This window comes from Accipiter gentilis, chromosome 27, assembly GCF_929443795.1.
Source record: "Accipiter gentilis chromosome 27, bAccGen1.1, whole genome shotgun sequence".
NCBI classification, from domain to species: Eukaryota; Metazoa; Chordata; class Aves; order Accipitriformes; family Accipitridae; genus Astur; species Astur gentilis.
Window position 1 is genome coordinate 18,406,244 of NC_064906.1, and position 23,958 is coordinate 18,430,201.

General features: G+C 39.7%; 2 protein-coding genes across 2 annotated transcripts in view; one reads left to right on the forward strand and one right to left on the reverse strand.

The window, feature by feature from the left end:
• The first annotated feature begins 2,155 nt into the window (after nucleotides 1–2,155).
• Nucleotides 2,156–7,284, forward strand: C27H18orf21 (chromosome 27 C18orf21 homolog). The gene is made up of 5 exons (XM_049830282.1): nucleotides 2,156–2,278; nucleotides 2,554–2,576; nucleotides 3,088–3,287; nucleotides 6,465–6,673; nucleotides 7,092–7,284. Exons 1-5 carry the CDS (start codon nucleotides 2,199–2,201, stop codon nucleotides 7,243–7,245), a joined length of 666 nt encoding a protein of 221 aa, XP_049686239.1. The 5' UTR covers nucleotides 2,156–2,198; the 3' UTR covers nucleotides 7,246–7,284.
• Nucleotides 7,285–13,586: 6,302 nt separating this feature from the next.
• Nucleotides 13,587–23,958, reverse strand: part of RPRD1A (regulation of nuclear pre-mRNA domain containing 1A) — a 43,689-nt gene continuing 33,317 nt past the window's right edge. Inside the window, exon 7 of the mRNA XM_049830171.1 lies at nucleotides 13,587–15,388. Within this exon, the coding sequence (XP_049686128.1) occupies nucleotides 15,239–15,388 (150 nt within the window). The 3' untranslated portion in view covers nucleotides 13,587–15,238. The remainder of the gene's footprint in view (nucleotides 15,389–23,958) is intronic.

Genomic DNA, 23,958 nt, shown 5'->3' on the forward strand with positions numbered 1-23,958 from the left:
ATGTGTTTTTTTGGTGAACAAAAGCCAGGAAAAAGTAGAGAAGAATGCATTCTGCCTTGAAATGCGGGTGAATTCACCCCACCGGTGCCATAAATACTCTACCAGGGAGCTGAGGGTTATCTGGTTTTAAGGGTCTGGTCCCGCCAGCACCAGCTGCACAGCAATACTGACTTTTGATGGGAGTTCTGCAGAAAGGGGCTCGTAGAGAGCCGTGAATTGGAGGCCATGGTTTCTTGGCCATTTTCCCTTTGTCTCTAGAGTTTTATTTGTTTAGCATGTTCAGCACCACTCCCAACATGAGAAACATAGTTTCTACCTCATGAGACAGGTACTGGGACAAGACACATGATATGGCATGTCAATGGTACATGAATGGCAGTGGGAGGTGCTGCTTGCACTGCTTTTTGGGCAAAAATGATCTAGAATGCAAACAGAAACAAGCGAACTAACCTAAAAAAGGGAATGGCCCAGTATAGTTTCAGGAGCAGAAGAAAAAAAATGGATAAGCATTTCCGACAGACTGGAAGAGACTGAGGGGGGGGGGGGAAGCAGGGATAAGAAGAGTGTAAGGGGCGGGGGGGGGAAGGCGGGGAGAGAAATAAAAGTTAATCCTTCGCATTGTATTAGTCACTGCTTAATTACTACAGTACAGTGCTTGTTAACCAAGTCACTCAGGCACTTGTTCTCACAAAAAACAAAAGTTATCCCAAGGTGCTGGTGCAAGTGCTCTGGCCCACCTGCACTGCTCCAGGGGCAGGGAGGAGTCAGGTCCCAGCTCCAGACAACAGAAAAATCCCCAGCACATTTTCTTTTGCTAGGCAGAGGCTGGGAAAGAACATGGCACTCTTGTGTGTGTTCCCCCCCCCGCCCCGTTCCTCCTCTGCAACCAAGTCCTATAGGGGCCAAACATGGTTAAAAATGATAAAAACAGGCCCGCCCCCCAAAAAGGTGTTAAAGTTATTTTTGCTTTGTTGTGTTCAAAAAATGCTTTCCTTTTTTTTTTCCCCCCTCAGCTATTAATAAATGGGACTATTTCATTTGCTGAAAATCTGTTGACTGATGAAGACTGGTTGCGTTTTAAATAGATGTTATGTGACATCCCTGCTCTTCCACTCAGGAAAGGCAGAGTTTACACAAAAACTACCATCAACAAAGCCAGCAACTTGGCAACAAAATATGTGATATTGAAAGGTCCGTTGAAAAATTTATTTTTAATTCAAAAATAAAGTCAGCAGAGGCCCTAATTGTAGCTATTATGAACATTTCATTAACAAGCCCAGACTGATTGACTGCACTGTAAAGCTCTCCTATTAAAGGAAGCCCAGAAATTCAATTTTTCCCATGCTTTTCTACTTCCAAAGCCCTCGGCTACTCCGTGTTAGAAAATAAGAAATAATTATATTTATTCAAATTCCTTGATAGAATATTGAAGCCTGCTCAGATGAATACCTCTCCTAAATGAACACCATTACCAATAGATCAAAGAAGAAGAATGTCTAGCAAATGAATGGGGCCGAGGGAATTAATAAAACGCACATCAAACGTTGAAAAGCTGAGGGGGTTGGGGTTGGTTCCCCCCCCCCCCTCTCTTTTTAATAGGAGCAGAGCGATAAAGCAAAGCACGTAGTTGCCAAAATTCGTGAAAAGGCATCTAAATAGGAGCGGGAGATAGCTGAAGTTCAGCACTTTGGAACGTCAGGCGGCATTCTGGAGCTGCCGGTTGAGATTTTTCACGTGACAACTCTTGACAGAGACATTTTTTTATCTTCCCTCCCCCCCCCCCCCCGAAAGCGAAAAGTTTTCTTTCCTCAAAAAAAAAAAAAAAACAAAAAAAAAACCACAAAAAGCCTTCTAACACGGCCGAAGGCACAAGCGGCTCCCGCACACGGACACCGCTCCCTCACGGGACAACGGGCGAGGAGCCCCCGTCCCCTCAGCCCACGCCCGCCAAAACCACCCGGTCCCTCACCGCCGCCCGCCCCCCCCCCCCCCTTACCCCGGCCCACCAGCCCGGGGCCACGGCGGGTCCGTCCCAGCCCGGAACCCTGTTGCTACGGCCGCGGGTACCCGCCGGGCCTCGGCGAAACGCTGCACATCCCACCCCCACCCCACACACCCCCAGCCTTCCTCCCCTTCCCCTTCCCCTTCCCCTCGCCGGCTGCCGGACCTGTCTGGCGGCGGTTTCCGTTCGGGGCCGTATGGGGCGGCAGCGGCGGTTCCTGGAGGTGGCGGCGGAGGGCTTGGCGGCCGCCTGCCCGGGCCAGGCGCGGTTCTTGCTGTAAGCGGGCGGCGGCGGGGACGGAGGCGGCGGCGGCCCCTCAGGGGCGGAGGGCGGGAAGCGAAAGCGGCGAGAGACGGCGCGCGCTGAGATGGAAGGGGGGGGGGGGTGGAAGCCAGAGCTGGGTGGTGACGCACGTGGGCGGCCCCGCCCCCTGTCCTCGCGCCTGCCGCCGCGCGCGTGGCCCGGGGCCGGTGGGTGTGTGATGTGATGTGATGTGACGCGGCGTGACGTGACGTGACGTGACGTGACGCTTTTGCCTTTCTCCCGCACAGGTGGACGCTCCGCAACCGCCGAGGCGAGTGAGGAGGAGGAGGAGGAGGTGGTGGTGGTACCGCGGGGAGGGGGGTGTCTCCTGCGGAGGGCAGGAGCGTGGCCCAAAAAAATGAGTGTTTTCTCCTTTTTTTTTTGTTGTTTTTTTTTTTTTTAATCCGTTTATGCCCCAACAAAACTCCGTCAGGGCGTGCGGCGGGAACAAGCGGCGTACCTGCTAGACGGCACGCGAGGCTTCGGCGTCGCCGATCTGGCCAAAGAGCGCGGCTGCGCGGAACGCCGGGCGGGATCGCGAGGCTCCGCCGTTAAAAGGGTTTTTTGAGGAAGGGGTTGCAGTTTTTCGGGGAAATTCGCGATTTGCGTGCTGCGCAAAGGTACGCTGCGAGTCGGCTCGGCGCGAGTCGCGCTCAGCTGAAACAAAACGGAAACATTTCTACCGAGGTGATGTTAAAATAGAAACATGCCGCTTTAATGTTTGCCCGTGAAACTTAATCACTTAATGTAACTTTTACTCTCTTACCTTCATTAACCTGTAGATAATGAACGTGGATTAGAAAGGATATGTCCTTACTGCTTCCAGTTCCTGGTTCCTGATGGCTACCGGGTGCGTCTCAAACCAAAGATGAAGGTGACTCCGCAGATAGAGCGAGCCCTTAAACGGGAGGCGAAGAACCATAAACTTAATATGAAACAGACAAAGCTTTTGAAGAAGTACAGGGAGTCCGGAAGTGTTCTGGTAAGGATTTTTACTTGGAACTGCTAAATACCTGATATTTTCCCTAAAAGCTTTCACTGGCATAAAGAAGAAGGTATGAAAATCTTAGAAGAGGAGCTCACACATATGCGTTTCTTTCTTTCACGAGCACGTAACTCTTCCTTTCTTTTGGGATAACTTCTGTTCACAACCAACATGTTTAAAATCTACCCTCCACAACAGAGAGATCGTGAGCACGGTGACCAGAACAGTAAGCTTCCCCCCTCAAAAAAAAAAAAAACAACAACCCCACATGTCGGAGAAGCTACACTAACAGCTCGGCTCTCCCTGTGATCTCTTTAGCAGCCATCTGGGTGGACGCTGCAGATGTCTAAGATCTTGCTGAAAATTAAGTAATTTCTTCCCACCAGGAAGCTCCGGCATTTCCACTGTCAGCTACTGTATCGTTTGCATAGCTTTGCAAAAAATGGCAGGAGTGGCAGATTTTTGCCTGTTCCTTTTTTTTTTTACTATGAATGTGGCAGAACTAGGACCGGGTAACTCTGCTAGATGCCATGTAGATCCTAAAATCGATTAGAAGCCGTAGAAATCCATTGCTAAGAATACCCCAGAACATACCTAAGAAGAAGAACATGCTCTTGGCTGAACTCGGGCTGGTTTTGCTAGTACGTGTAGTTTGACATTTACCGCCTTTGTTTCAGCTCTGAAGAAGGGCTTGAGTGACCGACAGGTGGTCAGGTGTTTTTTTTTCAGTTTTATCAGTTAGTTGTGTGAAAACGTATTTGCTCAACTTAACGAGCTTTGTTTCGCTTATTTCGGTAGAGTCTCATGGCTACATCAGATTCTTGCTACCTTCTGTAAGAATGGAATTTTCTACGTTTGTCTGAATATTACTGTTTATAGGAAGTCTTTCAAAACCAAGCCACATAGGTAATTTAAACAAGTTAATGTTGCTCTTTGGGCTTCAGTTCTTTTTTTACTAAAATTACTCAGGAATGTAAGGTTTAATTGCTATTTTTTATACTAATTACTATTATTTGAAGAATAGTAGCATACATTTAACCTAGTGTTGCCAAGGCAGGCAGTACTATTAAAACAGGTTATGTGAATGGATGTTTTGATAAATGAGACAGCACCCTGTTGTGCCCCGCAGTTGCTGGCACACTTGGCATTTTCTCAGATGAGAGTCTGCTGCTCTGAGGAGTAAAATCTGCGAAAGCAAAAATTATTAAAGAGTCAATAACACGAAATTAAACTGAGGAAGTATCACAGAGGCTCTCGGCTGTCAGGGCAAAATAAGGCACTTCAGAACGGCACCTTTGTGATTACTCTCCAAATTGTTGATCGTAGCTGAGCAGCAGAAAGGGCATCTGAGAAGCTGGAATCTTTGCTTTATTTTTCTGGGATCACAAACGTTTAGTGTACATTAAGAACTGTCTCTTCAGACAACTGATGAGCAGTGTCCTACGGAGCTATGGGCTCTTAGATTCATTCTGTAGCTGGAGAGGTTTTGTAGGATGCACTGTGCATTCATATGAGTAGTTTAAAATTCAGTTTTAAATAGGCCCAGTTTAAACTGGGTAATATTCTAATCTTGGGATGTAATTACAGTTTGCTGCACTTGTTTTCTGCTCAGGTCTGTTTGCACTTGTGCTGTGGATTATGATTTAAGTATTTCTGGTCTTAAGCATTTAAAATACTGTCAGCAACTGACAGCTTTCAAAATTAGCAATGTAGATTGCTATAATTTAATACCTGAGACCTGCGAAAATGAAAATCTGAGCGCGGTTGAAAATTAAACCAAGCAACAGTGTGACAGGTTGTGCCTCCGATACCTTTCTTAGCAAGCAGAACTTGATTTGTGAATGCTTCTGCCATGAAAAGGCGTATAACATAGGAACTATTTTAGGGCTTTTAAAATTTTTGGAGTTAACTGCATATGCAATTCAGGGAATGGAAACTAGCTATGCAGTGCTATGATTAATCCTCTAATTCCTGCATTGTAAGGTGTTCACCTCTATATTCTGTGGAGTGCTAAGTCGTCATGTGATGCCGTTTTGTTTTTTTTTTTTCCCCGTCTGAATTTCATTTACAAGAACTAAAAATACATCAATACCTGAGCTGTATAAGTTGATGATCTTTCTCTTTTTTAGTTTGTTAGGCTGACGAAATAATGTCTAGAGACAGTCAAAACACTTAACTGAAAACATTTTGTTTCGGCATTTCTGAATGTAACTCTTTCTAAGCAATCTCAATTTAGGTAAATTTACACACTTTGAAATGAAGAATGATGTAGTATAGATGTTTTCAAAACTGCTTAAGACATGTTTGTGACATTCTTCTGAGTATGTTTTTTAACCCGAAACATCACGTAACTGTGTTTTTCAGTCAGTGTAATTGTGTGCCTCAAAAAGTTGTCTGGCTGTATTACTCTCCTGTCTCTTAATAAGAGTAGTTGCCATGGCAGTAAGGGATATTAGGAATATCTGACGGTCTCTGTGACTGTCTGACAGTATCAGTTCTGATGCACCTCTGCAACATACTGTGCTGCTGGAAGTTCCCTGCAGCCTAGAAGTAAACAGAAGAGAAAGTGCCTTTTGTTTAGAACCTCCTCTGTATTGTAGTAAATATTTTTGCACTAACAGAAAGCTTCTCCTTTGTTCACCGAGACTTGCTGTTACTAGTTATGGATGACTATTCTTGAGAGTTTGGTAATTTAAATACTTTATCTCAAGACTCACTGGAAGCGTGTAATGTAACTTCATCAGGGTAGAATATGCTAATGAATTTAGATCACACCGTATGTCATGTTTTTTAACAAAATACGAATACCCCTAATGTATACTCAAGAGAGCATATATCCAGTTCAGGTGCTGTCTCATCTTTCTGTTTTGACAGGGTTGTTTTCTATATTTCACTGTACAACGTTACATTCAGAATTACGGGTCTCTTGAAATTAGTTGCTAAAGGATTGGAGTCATTTCTAGATAAACCCATAGGATGTGTTTGGCTTAAGAAGCCTGAATAAAAATACTAGGTGTAAAGTATGTGTTGCTTTTTAATAGCGCGTGTTTCACTTAAGCAAATATTTGTGTCATGATATTCGGAGAATAGTTTGGGTAATTCTTACAATGGCTTTATAACATAGTGGTGGAAAGACTGAAAGAATGGTTGCTGTTTTCTTTCTTCTCTCCACAGCTGGTTACTTGCAACTCATGCAACAAAACAACAAGACATTATGGTAAAAGCAGGGATTTTCTGGCTACCAAGACACAAAAATCTGGCACTCCGAGTATCCAATCTAGCCTGAGGACACCAGATGTAAAAATTCCATCGGCAAACAAAGTGACACCTGTAAGCTGCAGTAGGTTGGGATCTAAAGGGAACAGTCCCTCATCACTTCCCAGGTACCTGTTTCTCTGCTATTTAAAGAGGCACTTTGCTGAGTAGAGTGTATTATGTCTTGTTGGGAAAGGGTGTCGTGTACTGATTTCATATCAGTCACTCCTTAAACTTTCAATTGATAACTGTATTTTTCTTCAGTGTTCTGATTGAGGAGATCAATTTTAACTTTCCAGCCTTCAAAATCCAAGGTTCTAATGAAAAGCGACTATGGGCAGAGAACGTCCCATTATTTTTTTGTCATTAATGTGAAATGTCTGGCTTAAAATTTTCATAACAAAGTTACACATCTGACTGCTGCCTTTCACATGGAAATACACTATTTACGTTCAAAATTTTTCACTCAAATTGTACGGGTGCACTTTCGTAGTTACTTAATTCTCATTCCTCATCTTTAAGACATTTGAGTCTTTTGTTTTTCAGAACACGTGTATCCGGACAGGCGAGAACCAGCTCTGCTTCCAAGACTCCCCGAAACTCCAGATTTCACTTTTCTAAGCTAAAACGGATGCTTAACCTAGAAGAAAAAGAGAAAAGCCAGAAGGCAGATTTGAAAACCTTCTTGACTTTACTTTAGTTGCACGTTATTTCAAAGTAATAAAGATTACAGCAATAAGTATTGTTCCAGTTCTAGTAAACCAACAAAGTGATTTCTTTAAAACTCAAGCTAACAGCATGTATCCTGTGAAAGCATAGACTATATTTTTTAGAAGGATGCTCTAAGGGCTATTTTTTAGAAGGAAGCTCTAAGGGGACTGATTGTCTGCAAGGGAGAGATGAGAAAATAGCCAGTCTAATATGCTTGGGAATCTTGAACATGTTTTGCAGTCTCTAGTAGCCCAAGAATTAAAAGCCAGGATCTACCCTTTGACGAAGCTGACAGTACTGGATCCATCAGTGGGTCCAGCAGGACCAGCAGATAGGTTGGCAGACCTGAAAGCAGTTTGGGGGTTGGGAGGTTGCAGTTTTCTCCATCTCGCTCTCCCACTATTTTTAAGATAATGCATCACAACAGAATTTAAAAGATCTCATCCCTGCTTTGCATGTTTGAGTAAAACCAAGATGCTTTCACTGGCACTTTCTGCAGGTACGCTACATTCAAGGCTGTAATGCAGTATCCTGTAGTGTCACTGTCTTTTGATACCTAATTTAAGCACAGTCTTTAACACAGCCTTTACAAAGGTTCCAAAATACCTTACTTTTATTCCTTAAAAGACAGCACTCATACACTGTTTTCTCTCTCTTTGTATATCACCAGATTAAGTTTCTTCTTTTTCTTAAGAATGTTCTCTGTGATTTGGACCGTGGACGATACTGGTCTCAGGATAACGCAGAACCTTGTAAAACTGCTCTAATGTGGGATGCCCTCAATACCAACTGACAGCTCCACGCTATCAGACTGCTATCAATCAGCACCCTGATTTGTTACTGCCACGACAGTGGCACAGTCATAAAGAACAGGGGATGCTTCCTTTCCAGTTGCTCTGGTGCTACCAAAACAGGTCACTTCTGTCGTTCAGAAACGACTAAGGAGAGAACCTCTTTCTTAAATGCCTTTCGGTTTTTATCAGGTGTCAAGAGTTGCTTCCTTCCTGGACTTCAGTCTCGAAAACCAGGTTTGCCCTGGATAGTGGTGAACTCGTTGCACCGAAGTGTTTCGACTTGAATAGATGATTGTCGAGGCTAAAGCGGTCTCCGCTGTCAGATTTTACACTTTCAAGTTGGCACAGAGGTGAGAAAGGACAGCAGAAAGTCACTGTTCAGTACATAGTTCATGGCCTGCCCTGTGTATAGCCTGCAGTGGCGGTTCTGCAAATTGTGCTTCAGAGTTCCCCTCTGAAAAGAGAATCAGTCTGTTAAAAACATTTAAATTCTTGGGTTTAAAGGTCTGTTTTCTTTTTTTTGTGTGTGTGTGTATTCTAATAGTTTCCTTTAAGTGTATTCACACTCAGTGAACACCACTTAAGAAATAGGACCAGCAGGTAAGTTGGCAGACTCAAAAGCAATCCGGGGCAGGGGAGAATAGCTGCAAATTCTACTTACAGTCCCAAAGATTGGCATGTAACCTTTTTATATCTATATGTGCTGTACACTTGCACAATAAATTTGAAAGGTTCACTGCTGTTTGTTCCTTAGGTACGTGTAGGATCAAATTAACTGTCATTCTTTGATCAAAGTATGGACCTTGGAGTTACGCCTTTTCCAATGTAGAATTGGCATTAATTCCCCTGTTGTTGCTGTTATTTATGATCCAGTCCTCTGGAAAAATACTTCAATCTTGTTGATGGAAAATGCGCATTATACAAAAGTATTTGAAAAATAAGTTTTGCAATAATTTTTTAATATAAAAGTACACATATTAGGTACTCTACTGCCGTGCTGCCTATGAGGCTTACACGAAACCAGTGTGGGCATCTGCTATGTTTTAAGGTGCACCAACATTAACGCGTTAGAGCAAATCAAGAGTATGCTTTTGAAGCAGAGCTCCCAATTGTCCGTGTTAACTGTGCGTTTTACGCAATACCAAGTGGCCTTTGAGTACATGAGTCACATTCCTCTTTTTGATAAAACTACAGATAATGGATAAAAGACGTGATCCAGCGTGCAACCGGTGTGCTGCGAACGCTCATGGGCAACCTACCCACAGGATCACAGGAGAGCTAGTCAGAAGTACGCATCTCCAAGAGGTGTAGCGTGGTTGGCAGGCGCTGAGCTTCAGGTATCCTGCACTCCAGGTCCCTTCCTTACTATTGCAATGTGCTATTTGTTAATGTAGACAGAGTCTTGTTGTGCTCCAAACACCATCTTTTTCTTTGTAATTACCAGAGTTGTCAGACATGTCCAGATGTGGTGGTGTAAGGGATCGCTATTGCAAGCTATCAGACTTTACTGTGGAAAAAAGAAAAAAAAAAAGACAGTATGTGCCATTCCTTGTTTTACAAGTGTGCTTCAAAATGCTGGGCAGAAATAATGTTGGCATTTTCTCTTATCTGAAGTGCTTTTATGTTACTCCTAAGCCTCTAATACAGTCTTTTTCTGTTCCTGGATTTTCACAGGATCAATGTATTGAACACCATATATATATATAGACACGCACACGTATATATGTTTATACATATCTGTATCTATGATGTATATAGGTATAGACATGTATACACACATCAGATGCATATATATGCATACACCTAAATATATACACACACATATCTCTGTACACATATACACCCACCTGAGGTACTCTTCCCTTCAGAATGTATTACATTCCTGTACTCGATGAAACACTGGAGGTTAACTGCCGGCTGCAACAGACCATCGCTGAGCCTCCCCGCCGAACCTCTGCCATGCAGCATTACTGGTTTGCATTGGAAGAACGACTCTATAGAGAGGAAGAACGACTCTACAGAGAGAAAACAGCCTCGCTGAGTTCAGTGAGGCCAGAATTTCACCCGGACTTTGTAAAGCAAGACCAGGAAGGTTCTCTGTTAGCATACAGCCCTGCGTACAGGCATTTAATTATAGAGAGAAGTTATTTCCCAGCTCATACAAATTCTACTTAGGCAATGGTATGTATATCACTGACAGTAATAGCATTATACCATATATTGAAAATGTTAAAAAGCGTGTCTTCATATAACCAGCTCAACTAAAGCGTATTTTATTTTGAAACATCAGTTTGAGCCATTTTCCCATTTTTTAGTATTGGGAACCTCAAGCTGGCATATCACAGCTGGTTGCCCCACACCCACCCCCGTCTGAAGAAACACAAACTTCAGCCAAACTAGATGGTATGTGAACAGTATTTCTTCTTAAGAAATTTACAGTTCTAGAGCTACGACCTCAAACTTCTTAACGCACTGCTTCCTCGCTGAAAATAATTGTCACACAATATACAAATGCAGAGAGTAATAAACTTCAAAATTAGCATTGACCATTTCCCCAGCATTACTATGAGATTTTGGTTGACTCCTAAGTAAGTATAGTGAGCAGTTTACATTAAAGCCATTTCACACCAAGAGGTTGAGTAGGCAAGCAATAAGCAATGATTTCAAAGATATTTTTACAACAATGTTTTATTCTATTAAATATGAAAGAGCATACATACAGGTGTTATTCTGAGGACATAAATTACACAAGGATTACACGTTCTGTCAGAAAAGCACAATAATGAAACATCTTTACATTTCAAACTTTTCTTGTTAGCTTTTAACAAATGAGTCTATTTCTGTTGCAAACAAGTAACGAGTGCTATTGAACTTTTGCAAATTCCCACAAAAACATCATGCTTAGTAGGATACTTTAAATATTGTAAAGATGAAATCAGAATTAGATTTCTAAATAACAAGATGGAAGAGATTTACTACTTAATCAAGATAAATGACACACTGAAATAGGAGCTGAGACAAAATTGGTCATTCATTAAAAAAAAAATTCCACTTCAGACACTACATTTGAGTCTGCTTTCCTTACTTGCAGGAATAGTCACTGTGATTATATGCATGAGTAATGAGCAGAACTGGCCGTAAATATTTATAAATGTAACCGTCAAATTTTAGACGTGCTGGTTTTCTAGTTCATTAATTTTTCCACTTAAAAAAAAACCCCACCTATTAATCTATTTGCTTACGTTTCACAAGGTTGAAAGCCAGCTCTTCTGTAGAGGGCCAGCCAAGCCTATGTATGATTCCCATGTCTTCCATGGTCATCTGCACATACTGCATCCTAGGCATGTATTTTGGGTCATCACTGAAGTTACCAGACTGAGTTCCCACTGACTTGTGAGAGCAGTATTAGTCTATATAAGTCCTAACGCATTGTCTTTTTAAACTTCAGGGAAACAGGAATGTAATTTTATCATAATGAAAGCTCTCAGTTCAACATTCAGAAGACTACTCAAGATAAAATACATAATAAGCATGTGTTGCTAGGGATTAACTGAGGTGTTTGTTTTAATATATTAATACAAACATTAACAGAGTGAAACAGACAAGCTAATGTTACTGCAGGCTGTAGTTTAATTTTCAAAAGGAGTAATGAAACAGAATTTCTATGAATGGTAATTTTTGTAACTAAGGGCTTCACATTTATTTTTAAAACCACAGAAGTGGGGTAATATTCCTGATATCTTTCAAGACATTATGCAGAAACACAGCTTGAGCCTGCAAACAGTAGAATATACAAGCAGTCCCAGAGACCTCCAAGGTAAGCATTCTCATGCGGCAAAGAGCTGCAGGAATCTCGTTGCTTTTTTTGGAGAATGCTCAATAAAAGTGCAATATAGTGAAGCAAATAATCTAATTATCATGCTTTCATTATTAGATGAAAATGCTCAGATATTTTATAATTGTGCCTTCTGTAGGGTCGGTGTTCTGGTTTGAGTAGATTCAGACCACGCTAGAAGAGACGGGCAGGGTACACCCACACATCTTCCTTCCCAGGGTGGTAACACCCCAAAGCAGTTCTGTTGTATAATCCCATCTACAGCTACAACATTTTGCTGCCCAGTTTCACACTGCTATTTCTGTTTTGACAAAAGTTGACATTTGTTTTGCTTTTCATTTCTACCCAGGCATGTTCTCCCTTTCAGCTCCTAGGCACCCTTCCTTTCCCTGCCCAGTCTCTTTTCTTCCTGAGAATGTCAGAAGTATGTACGTTAAGCTTTCGAACCTGAGAATTTGGAGGTATTTTTTGATACTACAGGGCTGCATTTGTATCGTACCATGTTATCTCCTGCTATACTATTACAGTTACAATATAAATCTTCTAACTAGTTGATATCTGATGCCTTTCCCATATAAATAACAAACAACGTACCATTCAGCCACTAATATATGACACTTGCTATAAGAGTGACCTTTACCTTCCGCAAGTCCTCTTTTCCAAACAAATGTTGAGGGATCATTTCCAAAACCCCAGCTATGAAATATTCCTTGAAGTAAACAATTTCACAGTAAAATAAAGAAAAATATATCCAGAAAATAGCACTTTCTCAAAATTAAAACCTATATACAATCAAGAAGTTGAGATTTTTCCTCCTTCTTTTATCAGTTCTACATTATCTGTAGATAAGCAACAGTATCACTAAGAGTTATGAATAGGAAAAACAAGCCTAGTGAAGTAAAAGTGTCATGTCTTTTTTAATACTCTTGAGAGATCAAGGAAATTCAGCATCCATCTTTATAACTATTTTTAATTAAGGTAGCAAAAGTCTGTTTAAGCTTAATTCCCTGTGGTTTTGAGTATCCAAGACTTAGATCCTTCAATGCACCCTGAACAAGCCATGCCACTGCACTTATTACCAGCTCTGGGTACAAATTAAGTTTTCCATGGATGGGATTCAACTGTGAACTCACTATTTATCCTTCTTGGTTTATGATTTGTTTTATAATTCTTAAGAGAGTAAGCTTTTTTAACATTTAACACAAATTTGGTGCTATTCATTAGCAAGACTGAGCTTTAACTGCAACTGTAATGCACATACATGTATATAAGAATTTATGCGCCGAGTTTAATGTACTAGAACAGAAGTATTCAAAACATTAAAACTGTACCTGAACATTCACTTTCTTATCAAGAATCTATGCCAAAAAGATGCCAATAAGTGTTATTTAATTTTGCATATTAAACTAAAGAAACACTCTGGATTCATTATAGTTAGCTCCTTTTTCCTATGGAGTGGAAAACTGCCACTCAAAACTTACAAATCTTTGGACAGCTAGCGAGCTCTGATGAACTATTTTCAGCATTCCTATCTCAGATTTTTTTATGAAATTAGTATTTGACATTGCATGCTACCAAATGCTATGTCAACAGCTTGTATTTTTATCTTTTGGGGTTTCTTCCCGACTTAACTGAGGTCTAATTCATGGCAACCTCCATGAGAAAAGATAATTGGACTGAGGCGCTTATGACCAAGTGTATCTATTTTAAAGAGAAAGATTATTCTCCATTCGCACCCAACAAGTACTCTAGTGATTAGGCCTGTAGAAGTCAATAACAAGTGATAGATCACTATCATCTTCAACAGTTTCACTCCAGGACTATTTTGCGTTGCGGTTTTTGAAAAGGAAGAACAGATTTTTCTAAGAAAACTTGCTTTCATGTGAGAAGGAGAATTGAACTTGTAAACTGGGAACTTAACTGATGGAAAACAATGCCCGACAAGTGCAAACCCATGAACAAAATGCAATCATTAAATACTCCAATGATCTATCCAACTCAAACACTTGCAGCTCAGGTTTTTAAGGTCATCTAAATGCCAAGGGCACAAGTAGGCATTTTTTATATACCTCTTTCAACAGTTACGTGCCTAATTCCAGTTGACTGAAAAGCCTCAACTTTCTGGCAATTTGCTAGATGCCTGTCTGTATCTTTTAAGTTTTTAAGTGACCTTAAAAGCTGGTGCATAGTATGGTAACAAGGACTTTTCACAAATTCAGCTACCTGTAGACAAGTACCACATTTGTGCCATGCAAAGGACTTTTTTAAAAAACGACAGTCGGCAATAATTTTCCACTGTTTGACTCGTACACAGGCCTGAACTGTCTCCTCCTGTTCTGTGAGAAAAGACAATCAAGACCTAGAAATATTTGCTGGAGCGGGTGGAGGTGCAGGGCTGGAAGCCCATGCTGGCCTCCAGGGTTTCTCAGTGGAAGAGGATGTACAGCATGGCTATATCATCGTGGTGCTGCGTGTATGGATGGTACATAGCATTGTCGAACTTTAATAATGGGCATTTAACAATTGGGACAGTTTAGAGAATGACCTTTCAATTTAATTAAAGCTGTAAAATGGCTTCACATTTCTGGGATTAACCTTTTTAGATGGAGACGGATGTTCCAGAAAGGGATTAAAGTACAAATGAATGGTCCCTCAATTTAGAAACTAAGCAGCTGTAAAAAGAAGGTTACAATTTTGAAACACAATTAAATGGGTCGATTGTATAGTTTCTTACACTGACTTTTAAGTGATACTAAAATACTGCAATATTTTGAGTCATTTAAAGATCTGCTCAGTGTAACATGATTTATGTTTTCCAATACAAAATTGGTGACTAACATTTACTTCAAAAAAACCTACCTGACTTGTTTTGGGAGGTAATTTAAATGTAATGGACAGTACGATCACTTTTAACTTTGCATTAAATTGCATCGACCTTCTTGCAAACATAAGCTTGTGATTTCCGCATTTCACTCCCTCACTAGCAACTGAAATGTCTCGAGTTAGAAGTATGTGTTGATTATATGTTGATCTACCTTAAATATAGGGTACATAAGAAAAACCTTAGCATGTTTTTTTGAGGGCACCCAACTAAAATCTTTACAAAAGATAAGATAATCATCCATTCCTCAATGTAATAGACACAGATGCCACTTTTATAAATGTACCCTTATGTTCACTCGCCAATAAAATAGTAAACAAATCAACTTTTAAACCATTTTTTATAAATTATTAGAGTTTTTTTACTGACACTCTCCAACAATATACAAAAATAATACTACAAGTGTACCAATCATTCTGACCTACCCCTCATTTCACAGAAAAGTAGAGGTTATGGAAGGATGTTCTTGTAATCAATCATCGCTGTAGATGTCTCCTGCAAACGGTAAGTGTACGTGGCTGCCCGTGACATTGGGAAGTCGAGAGAGATCAGGCAGGTTCTGGATGCGTGACCTGAGTTCTTTCCGTACTTGGGACACTCTGGCTAGCTTGCGTTTGTACTCCTGTAATGCAGAAGAATTCAACATGAGGCTCTCTTGCTAATACCATCTCTACTACTTACTGCACTTGACATTTTCCAAATAAAGTATTCCATCTGCAAGTCAGACGACTAAACATCCTTTAACAGGTGAGAACCCAGAGAACTGGGTGTTTTGGAGGGAGAGACATCAGGTCTAGCATTTTCTCAGCATCTGACTTCGGAAGCATAGCCATGGGATTATTTTGCTTTGAATCGCTAAGTACATGAATGCTAAACAAGGAAGACAATCCCAGTTAACACAGCTACACACATTTCTCCATGCAACTAGCAGAATGGGATTATTCTTAGAAACTGTATTAAGGATAACTGACACACATACGCTACTGTCACTCAGAGTATGACAGGATAAACTCGCTGATGTCAAAGAAGTTACTTTCAGCTCATACTGATGAAAGAATAAAAACCAACCACATACCACCTAACCAGGCCTGGTGATCAGCCCCACCAAGCTGACCAATCATAAAAGTATTTTTTATTAACTTTTATAATAAAAACCATATTGCATCAGTACATTTATGGATCGAAACTTTTAGAACTGGCGGCTTAGGATTTCACATTGTGTTGGAATACAGGTCAAACCACTCATAATTCATATATTTAATGATTATGAAGAACTTTTCACAGGAAACAACATTATACAAGATAAAGTATTTAACACTGTAAGCCAGTGCACTAGAATGTAGTTAGTGTTCACCTATTAAGAATACGAGACATAATGGAGAAGAATACCACCTTGTGTAAAATGAGAACAGTTATTCCAAAATGTAGGAAGATCAGGGTACAGTTTACAGGAATATTTACATTTCAAAAACTTGGAAACACATTTCTTTGGAGAGCAGAAGAAACTAAGCATTAGCAGGCAAAGCAGAGCTTCATGAAAATATACTGTAATTCCCGACACAACAAATTCAGATGCTTTCTAGTGCAGCTGCAGGTTTTGCTGCAGCCTGGGAACGACTGAAAATAACAGTTAATGTACATCTTGGATAATCAGCCCATGGATAACCAAGATCTCATGATTATAACCACTTCTAAATAATAGCGGGGAAAAAAATCTACATCATCCTGTAAAAGTGCCAAATATAAACACTTGAAAGTTCTAGCAAGTATAAAAACACTGTGCAAATGTCTATAAAAGATAATAATGCTATTTACAAGGTCTAAACATAATTTTAAACATTTTTCTATACTGTTAATAGCTGGAGTAAAAAGGGAGGCCAACGAAAAGATCTTTTGGTAGTAGAACCCAATACAGTAATGCAAATATTAAATACCTGGGGCATGATCAGGATTATTGGACAAGGTCCAACACACCTAAAACCAAAGTTTGCAACTATTAGCAGCAGTGTGGCCTTCTTACCAAGGGCAGTAAGAGAACCACAACAAATTTTAAATTCTTAATGAGACGGTAATGCATAGCTAAAAAAAATAATTAAATCTTTACATAGAAAGAGAGAAAAAATGTCCCTGAATTAGGATCATCAATTCCTTGATATCATTTATATTTTAAAATTAAATATTACATACAGTTCAGAGTCTCATGAGATACTAAACACACCGAAAATACTACAGATGCCTAGTCAGCAGAACTGTAAACACTTGGTGACAGTACACAGGGCAAAGTAGCATTCCTTTTATGATACAGATGACCGAAAAAGTCTTAAAATCGCAAGTCAGTGAGCTGATCCTGTGCAAGAGTCATAGTCCCTTGCCAGCATGTAAAAAGCCAGTAACAGAACACTTCTTGCCCTTGTCACTATCTATTTTAGTCAATATTGCAGAGATACCCTCCTGACTATTATTTTAGGGAACTGATTTTAACGTCAGAGGAAGAGATAGGTTTCATTGTTTAGTAAAACAAACAATTTGGCAATATACAGAACACTAGGTAACCAGAATCACTATTTTCAGAAGCAGGACGGCTGGAGATCAAGCATTGGGCAACAAGGGCTTTGAGCAAACTTGATGCTAGGAGACCTGGCCTCCAGTGTGAAAGATGTGCTGCTGTACTGAAGAGGATGATTAGAACTGTAAGCAGAATCAAAACACCCAAAAGGCCCAAAATTAGTAAAAGAAATTAACTATGAAATAATTCCAGCAGTTAATTCTTGTAAATCATGTTTGAATCAGCTGAATCCTGATAGTTCACACTCTGTCAATGAAGAATGTGAAGCAGCAAATCAGTATCCCTTCATAAACTCAAAGTGTGAAGCTAGGCAAATACGCACAGATCACACTTAGCAGCTAAATTCTCACAAGACTTTACTCCAAAACCTGAAATGCGCCTTAAGTTAGATTGTCAGTTGCTTGACTGCATTAAAATTCCCTTCAGCTGATAATAAATCATTTCCATAGTAACATCACATTTCTGTCATCCAGCATTTTCCATATGCGTTTTGCCTGGGACTTGTTGCCTAGTGAATATCAGCTTGATCAATATTACTGGCAGTAGGTCCCTTTTTCCTCGCTAAGAAAAGTGTTCTCATAAATTTAGTTTCCCATATAATAGTCTTCCTCTTGCCAATACATTTAGTGTAATGCACGCTCTCAGGAAGTCAAAACTTGTTCCTTGTGCCTTCTCAGAAAGTAGAGACCTCAGAGAAAGTTTGCTCAAGCTTTTTATTACAAAACTAAATAAAAAATTACATTAGATTTTATAATTCATTATATTATTGATGCAGTATAAGCTACAGAATGCAATTTTAATACAATTTTGGTAATCCAAAGCATACGTGAGATCTGCGACTACAGGTTAGATGTCCATGACAATCCTCCCTCACAAGTAGAAATATTATTCACCTTATCCAGAGCAGCTCATTTTCCATGACACTCCCAAAACCATGCTAGAAATCACTGGAAATGTCCCATTTTCATGACTGGTGAGCAAGTTCAAAAGAGGGTTGTTTTTCAAGTACAGGAGTTTTAGCGGTTTTGAGGTACTTTCAAATGGGCTGCTTTCACAGCTTGATTCTATTTAAAATACTAGTCACCTCTGAAAGGGTTTGCTTATGTATTTTTAAGGCTGCTAATATAGTCCTGGCATTACCCAAGTAGTCCTGGACCGTTGGAATACAAGTATCAAGTACTCATTCTCAACAATACTCGTTATACGTACAGCTTTTAATATTTTATCATAAAAGCATGCACATGTACCTACAACCTTTTTCCTCAATGTATACATTGAGAGTGTGACTTAATTAAAGCAGAGGAGCGGGAATGGGGTATCTCGGTGTTACTTCTGATATTGTTGCTCCATTAGAAATGCTGTATACTGTATAACCAAGTATCAATTTACCCATATTGTTGACACTTCTAACTGCAGAAATCCTCACGGAGAATTTAAATTTAATTTTCATTATGCTGATTTTAAGATATAATTCAAATTATCCCTGTGTAAATGAGGCAAGATTCAAGCTATTTACTTCAAACAGTCAAGGCCAGGCAGAAGTATGATGTCTTCTTTTGCCACAGTAAGCGTAATTCGCATTGCTTGCTACCTATGGAGAACTTTACTCTTGCGCTATATGAGCAACCTGATGTACAGAATTAAGTCTCTTCAATTTCTTCAGCAGTCTAAGATAACACTACTTTCAAGCAATAATTTTTTGTACTTCCAGTCATAAAAGTAGTTTTATGAGATAATTAGAAGAACTTATTTTGCTCATTAGAATCCCATTGATTACCACAGTTTCCATTACTTGACAGTGTAGAATATGTATATTTTGTGAAAGCAATGCTAACGACATATGGATTCCACACCCAGATTAATAGTAATTCTCTATCAAATAAGTAGCAGGCAAACAAGCCAAATAATTTTTCATTAGACACTACAATCATCATGAATAATAAAAATGTGGGCAGGCCAAACAGACTCTGTACTGCATAGAATATTTTCCCTTCCAACTGAAATAGGCTGAAATAGATCTTAATATAAAGTTCCTGCAATTACTGTAGAAAGATGCTACAGCCAAAACAACTTGGAACTTCATGGCTATCCTTTCCTTTTACAACATTAATATGATTTAAACCCTCAAGTGATCACTAAGGCTATGGCATGCATCAAAATACCGCATGGCAGAAAATGTATAGCAAAGTGAAAGAAACAAAGTCTGATTCCAAAGCAACAATAAAAGGTTTGCAGAAAACACAAATATTTAATCTGCACTCTTGTTGGCTACAGAAAGAAAGGTAAGGTGGAAATCAATACTCTCAATACAGGAAAACAAAACCCAAAAGTCTTAAAGGCTTTTAAGGTGATGAGGGCATGTGTGTACTTCAGCATCCATGGCCTGTATATATATGGTATTTAAAACTGAGGTATCTGATTTTCTAGGTCCGTTCCAACCTTCCGATTTCAGGTGCAGATGTCGGAGCTGTGTCACAGAGCTAAGGCTTCTCGTGCACTTTGTCCAACAGCACAGAAACCAGTAGAAATCATCAAAGGCTCAGATAAAGGCAAATGGCATGTGATACCCTGATATCTAGGTTTTGAAGTTCAGAAACACAGTATGCGTGTGTGCAACTCCACCTTGTTAAAATCTAATGCCCTCAACCCAGTCTGGGTATTCTTCTGCAAGCAAGACTGACAACCAGGCTTGAAGAAGTCAGATAAGCCTCACTATGACTCTGGAAAACAGATCAGCAGGGTTAAATTTTGTGCTGCCTTTCAAAATTTGGCATGGCTTACGTTCGTCACCAGTATGATTAAAGGCTCAACCTATTTAACAGTGATAAGGATGAACAAAACCCTGAAATAACTTTCATTTAAGACCCTGAACAGAGTCTGAACACATCCATATGCTTCACACACACACACGGCTGAAAAATCAAGGACAGTTATGACAAGCTTAGGAAAGGACTGACTTGGATAACCTTCCATTACACATTTTGCCTGTTTACTAGAAAACAGATTTTTGGAAGGAAGCTTCAACTTTCAAGTATGTTATCATCTATCAGTTTTCCAATAGGTCTTACCATATTTAGAGCAAAATAAATAGCCCTGAAACAATGAGCACCTACCTAGTAACTGCTTTGTTTATTCCTTATTGTTCTATGCATTGCCCCGTGCATTACTTACTGTACACATTAGTCTGTACATAGATTTACTAATACTTTCATAGGTTTTCTAATGCCATACTTCACCATTACGAAACACAATTTTCTTCAGAAAACTTCTTTGAGCTGAGAGATCAAAATGAAATGCATCCTCCGAGTATCCCATTTTTCTTAGCACTTAAAATTACCAATAACTTAATTTAGAAAATTTATGTTGAAGCATTAAGTTAAAATATTAGACTCCTCAGCTTGTCTGCAAATGAAGCAACAGGAAGCAAGGAACTCAGAAGTTTGAAACCCACAAACTAAATCAGTGACCATCTGGGGAAAGTTTGATTAAGTGACTTTGTCTACCATTAACTGTTATGCTGTGGTACAGACAGGAATACACTGCAGATCTTCAAATCATAAATTCCTGAGTGCAGCAGTAATAAATAGGAATAAAGCATTTTACCAGGACATTTCCCATCTGAAGAAATGTGAAGTCCTTCACAGTGGTCACAAACCTACTCTTCCCTTTCCTTGAAATTTCTTTGTCCAGCTCCTTCCAGCCTAAAGTTGGGTCTCAAATCTCGTTCACCCCAGCCTTGACTCCCGGAGTCCATCTCCATCCCTTGAACACTGTTCCTAGAACCAACCTCTTTGTCCAGCAAGGCTGTTTAATGCCTCTCAGCCTCCTGTCATGCCTGTATTCACATGCCATACATACACTCACAACTGGTTTTTGCCTAGCTGTTCCCATTTCCTTCCTTTCTGGCTCCATATCTGAAATCCTCTCACTCCAATCCTGGTCTGCACTTATCATTTTGTCTATAGTTTTGGCTGCATCTGGTTCCAGTACAAGCTATTTCTCCCCACTCCTATACTCAGCCTGTCCCTGTTCTCTGCCTATGTAATATCTCTATCAGATCTCTCTATCACCTCATCATACCAGTTTTTGCTTCCATCCTCTTAGTCCGAAGGAATTCCCGTTCCTCCCATTTCAGTCCTACACGACGTTATTCTTTTCTGGCCGGTCACTCCCCTCCTTCTCAGCCAGCAGATCTCCTATTCTGTTCTTTACTCTGATGTCTAGTCCTGGATCCCTTCCTAATCTCTGCAGCCTCTGGTGCCAAGTTCCATGGGAACTTGTCCAAGTTTTGCATTCAAACCCATCGGCTTCCACCTCCCGATTACTTAGACTCATGGAAGCCACGGACAACCCACCCAGGGAAGAATTTCTCTGCTCTCGTGTCAGGTGCCTGGCCCATAGTCAGCCTAGAGAACAGCTGTATACAGTTGCAACTGCAGAAGAAATCTTCTTTAGCCCAAGCTGGAAAACTCTCTGGTGGAGAAACTCTTCATGGAAGTTAGTAATATTTTAAGAAACCTCTGATGAGCCTAATAAAAGTAAGACTTTTCCAAAGGCTTGTAATTTCATTAAATTCAGGTTGATTTTCATTAGTATATCAAAATGCATGTCCCTGACAGAAAGAAGGATTTCCCCATTCCATAATACTTCAGAAAGAACATGAATTATGTCATCTCAAAGAAAAGGTCATCTTTTAAGATTATTTTATTACAAACTTGTCCATAGCTTTATTCTTGAAGATTGTGTTGGCAAAAAGTTGGTCAATGTTTGGGAAAGTTAAAGAAAACAGGGACTTAGAAGCTTAATTACCAGGAGTATTACTAGGCTTACTTAGTTTATATTTACCTCCATTCAATCATAAAGGTTCCACAGTGATGAATATTAATTTATAAAATAAATTACTGTTTAAAGACATGATTTAATTAGAGAATCTCTATGGCACAATGGTTTAATTTAAGGCATTTCAGGATGGCAGATATGAGCAGCAGCAGCTTGAATGACAAATGCCTGCTTGAGGTTAAATTTGGTCTCCTTGTGTTTTATTATCTGATACAGCATTTTCATCTGGTTGAAAATTTAGCCATTATAATAAACTCAAAGCTACACACTTCCAAGAGATGTTTAAGTTACACTGAATTCTTAATTTTCAAATCTTGGCTGACAGAATGAACTTCTGGAGAACTTCTGATGACAAGCAATCAGGTGCTTCAGAACAATTCTGAGCAATTCAAGTTGATACTCTATACGGACACACTTACAAGGGATAAAGCAGAACAGTTTTGAAAATAATAAAAAAAATCAAATGGCTGCAGGCTTAGTGATAGCTTCTTAAAGTTTCACCTATTCACAAATGATATGAAGGAAATCCAAATTACATTACATCAGGGTTCAATTTTGAAGGAATTTATGAATGAAAAATTTTGATGGTCTATAGAAAAAAAACACCAAACACCTTTGGCAATGCATTTAAGAGGAGTTGTGTAAAGTCTTCAGGCTCAAGTATTTACTGTACCCAACGGCTGAACGGTAAAAACTGCGTACATCAGACTCACATTCCTCCTTTCACGCAACCCTTGCCTGCAGGTCATTACAACAGTCTCAGTTCCAACTTCAGATTCCGCATGTGCAATTCATCTTTCTGAAGCTAATGCTGTGGGTGTCGAACCACAAAAATGTGGACTTTGATGTTCATTATGTAACAAGGACATCTGAAAGCTTGAAAATTCTGTAAAGCCAAGACTACGTGTAACTATTTTGAAGATGAAAAGTGAATCTGAGAATGAAAGTAACACTGCAGGTCACTAGGTAGGGGATTTATCTATAGCTAGCCAAGAGACCACTGTTTCAGATCCTTTTCTTTTGTCAAAGCCAGATCTACATAAAGTAGAAGCATGAGATCTAGTTCTATTGTAGCAAGGCTAACTACTAGTAGCAGTCTAAGCAGCAGAGAGCTTAAAGCAGGCTAATATACATAGCTTTTGCTGCTGCAATGTAGAGCCACTCAGTGTTAAACTGTGAGCAAGAAAGAAAGTGAATGAGAAGTGTTTGAATCAAGTGTTTTATTGACCTGAGATTGGGTATTAGCTATATTTCAAGTGAAATAAATAAAAGAAATACAGATAGAGGACCTCAACTTTCTGCTACAGATAAGCCTTGGCTGCTGAGCTTGTTCATTTAAGTAATCGATCAGCGCAGGTCTATCTGTGCAAAACTGGTCTTGGACATTTTGCATAAGCTCTTCAAACTAATTCTTCGGTTCTTTGGTTTTTAAAATTTTTTATTTTCCCAGTTCAAAAATGACTCCTATCCAACCTGAAGAAACAGCTGTGAAGGACAACCACCTTACAATTCCACAACAGTCTTACCTGAAAAGCATGTGGCTATTTCTTAAAGAGATTTTTAAAGAATGGTTCTCAAAATAAGCCAAGAAATAAATGCCAGGGGGTCATCCAATGTGTGTATACACTAATAAATTTCATCAGCTAGACAGTTTTGTATTACACTTGTCAAGTCATTCTCACAATTTCATTAAGTAGGTTGAAACATCTATTTTAGACAAAAGGATTCTAAAGAAGAGGATTTAGTTACAGCTCAAAGATACGCATTTGCAAGCCTGATTTGTTTTA

Coding starts and splice junctions, on each gene's coding strand:
- C27H18orf21 (XM_049830282.1), top strand. CDS start 2,199: ATGGGGCGGCAGCGGCGGTTCCTGGAGGTGGCGGCGGAGGGCTTGGCG. Junction 2,279..2,553: donor GGCCAGGCGCGGTTCTTGCT/GTAAGCGGGCGG, acceptor TCTCCCGCACAG/GTGGACGCTCCGCAACCGCC. Junction 6,674..7,091: donor AGTCCCTCATCACTTCCCAG/GTACCTGTTTCT, acceptor TTTGTTTTTCAG/AACACGTGTATCCGGACAGG.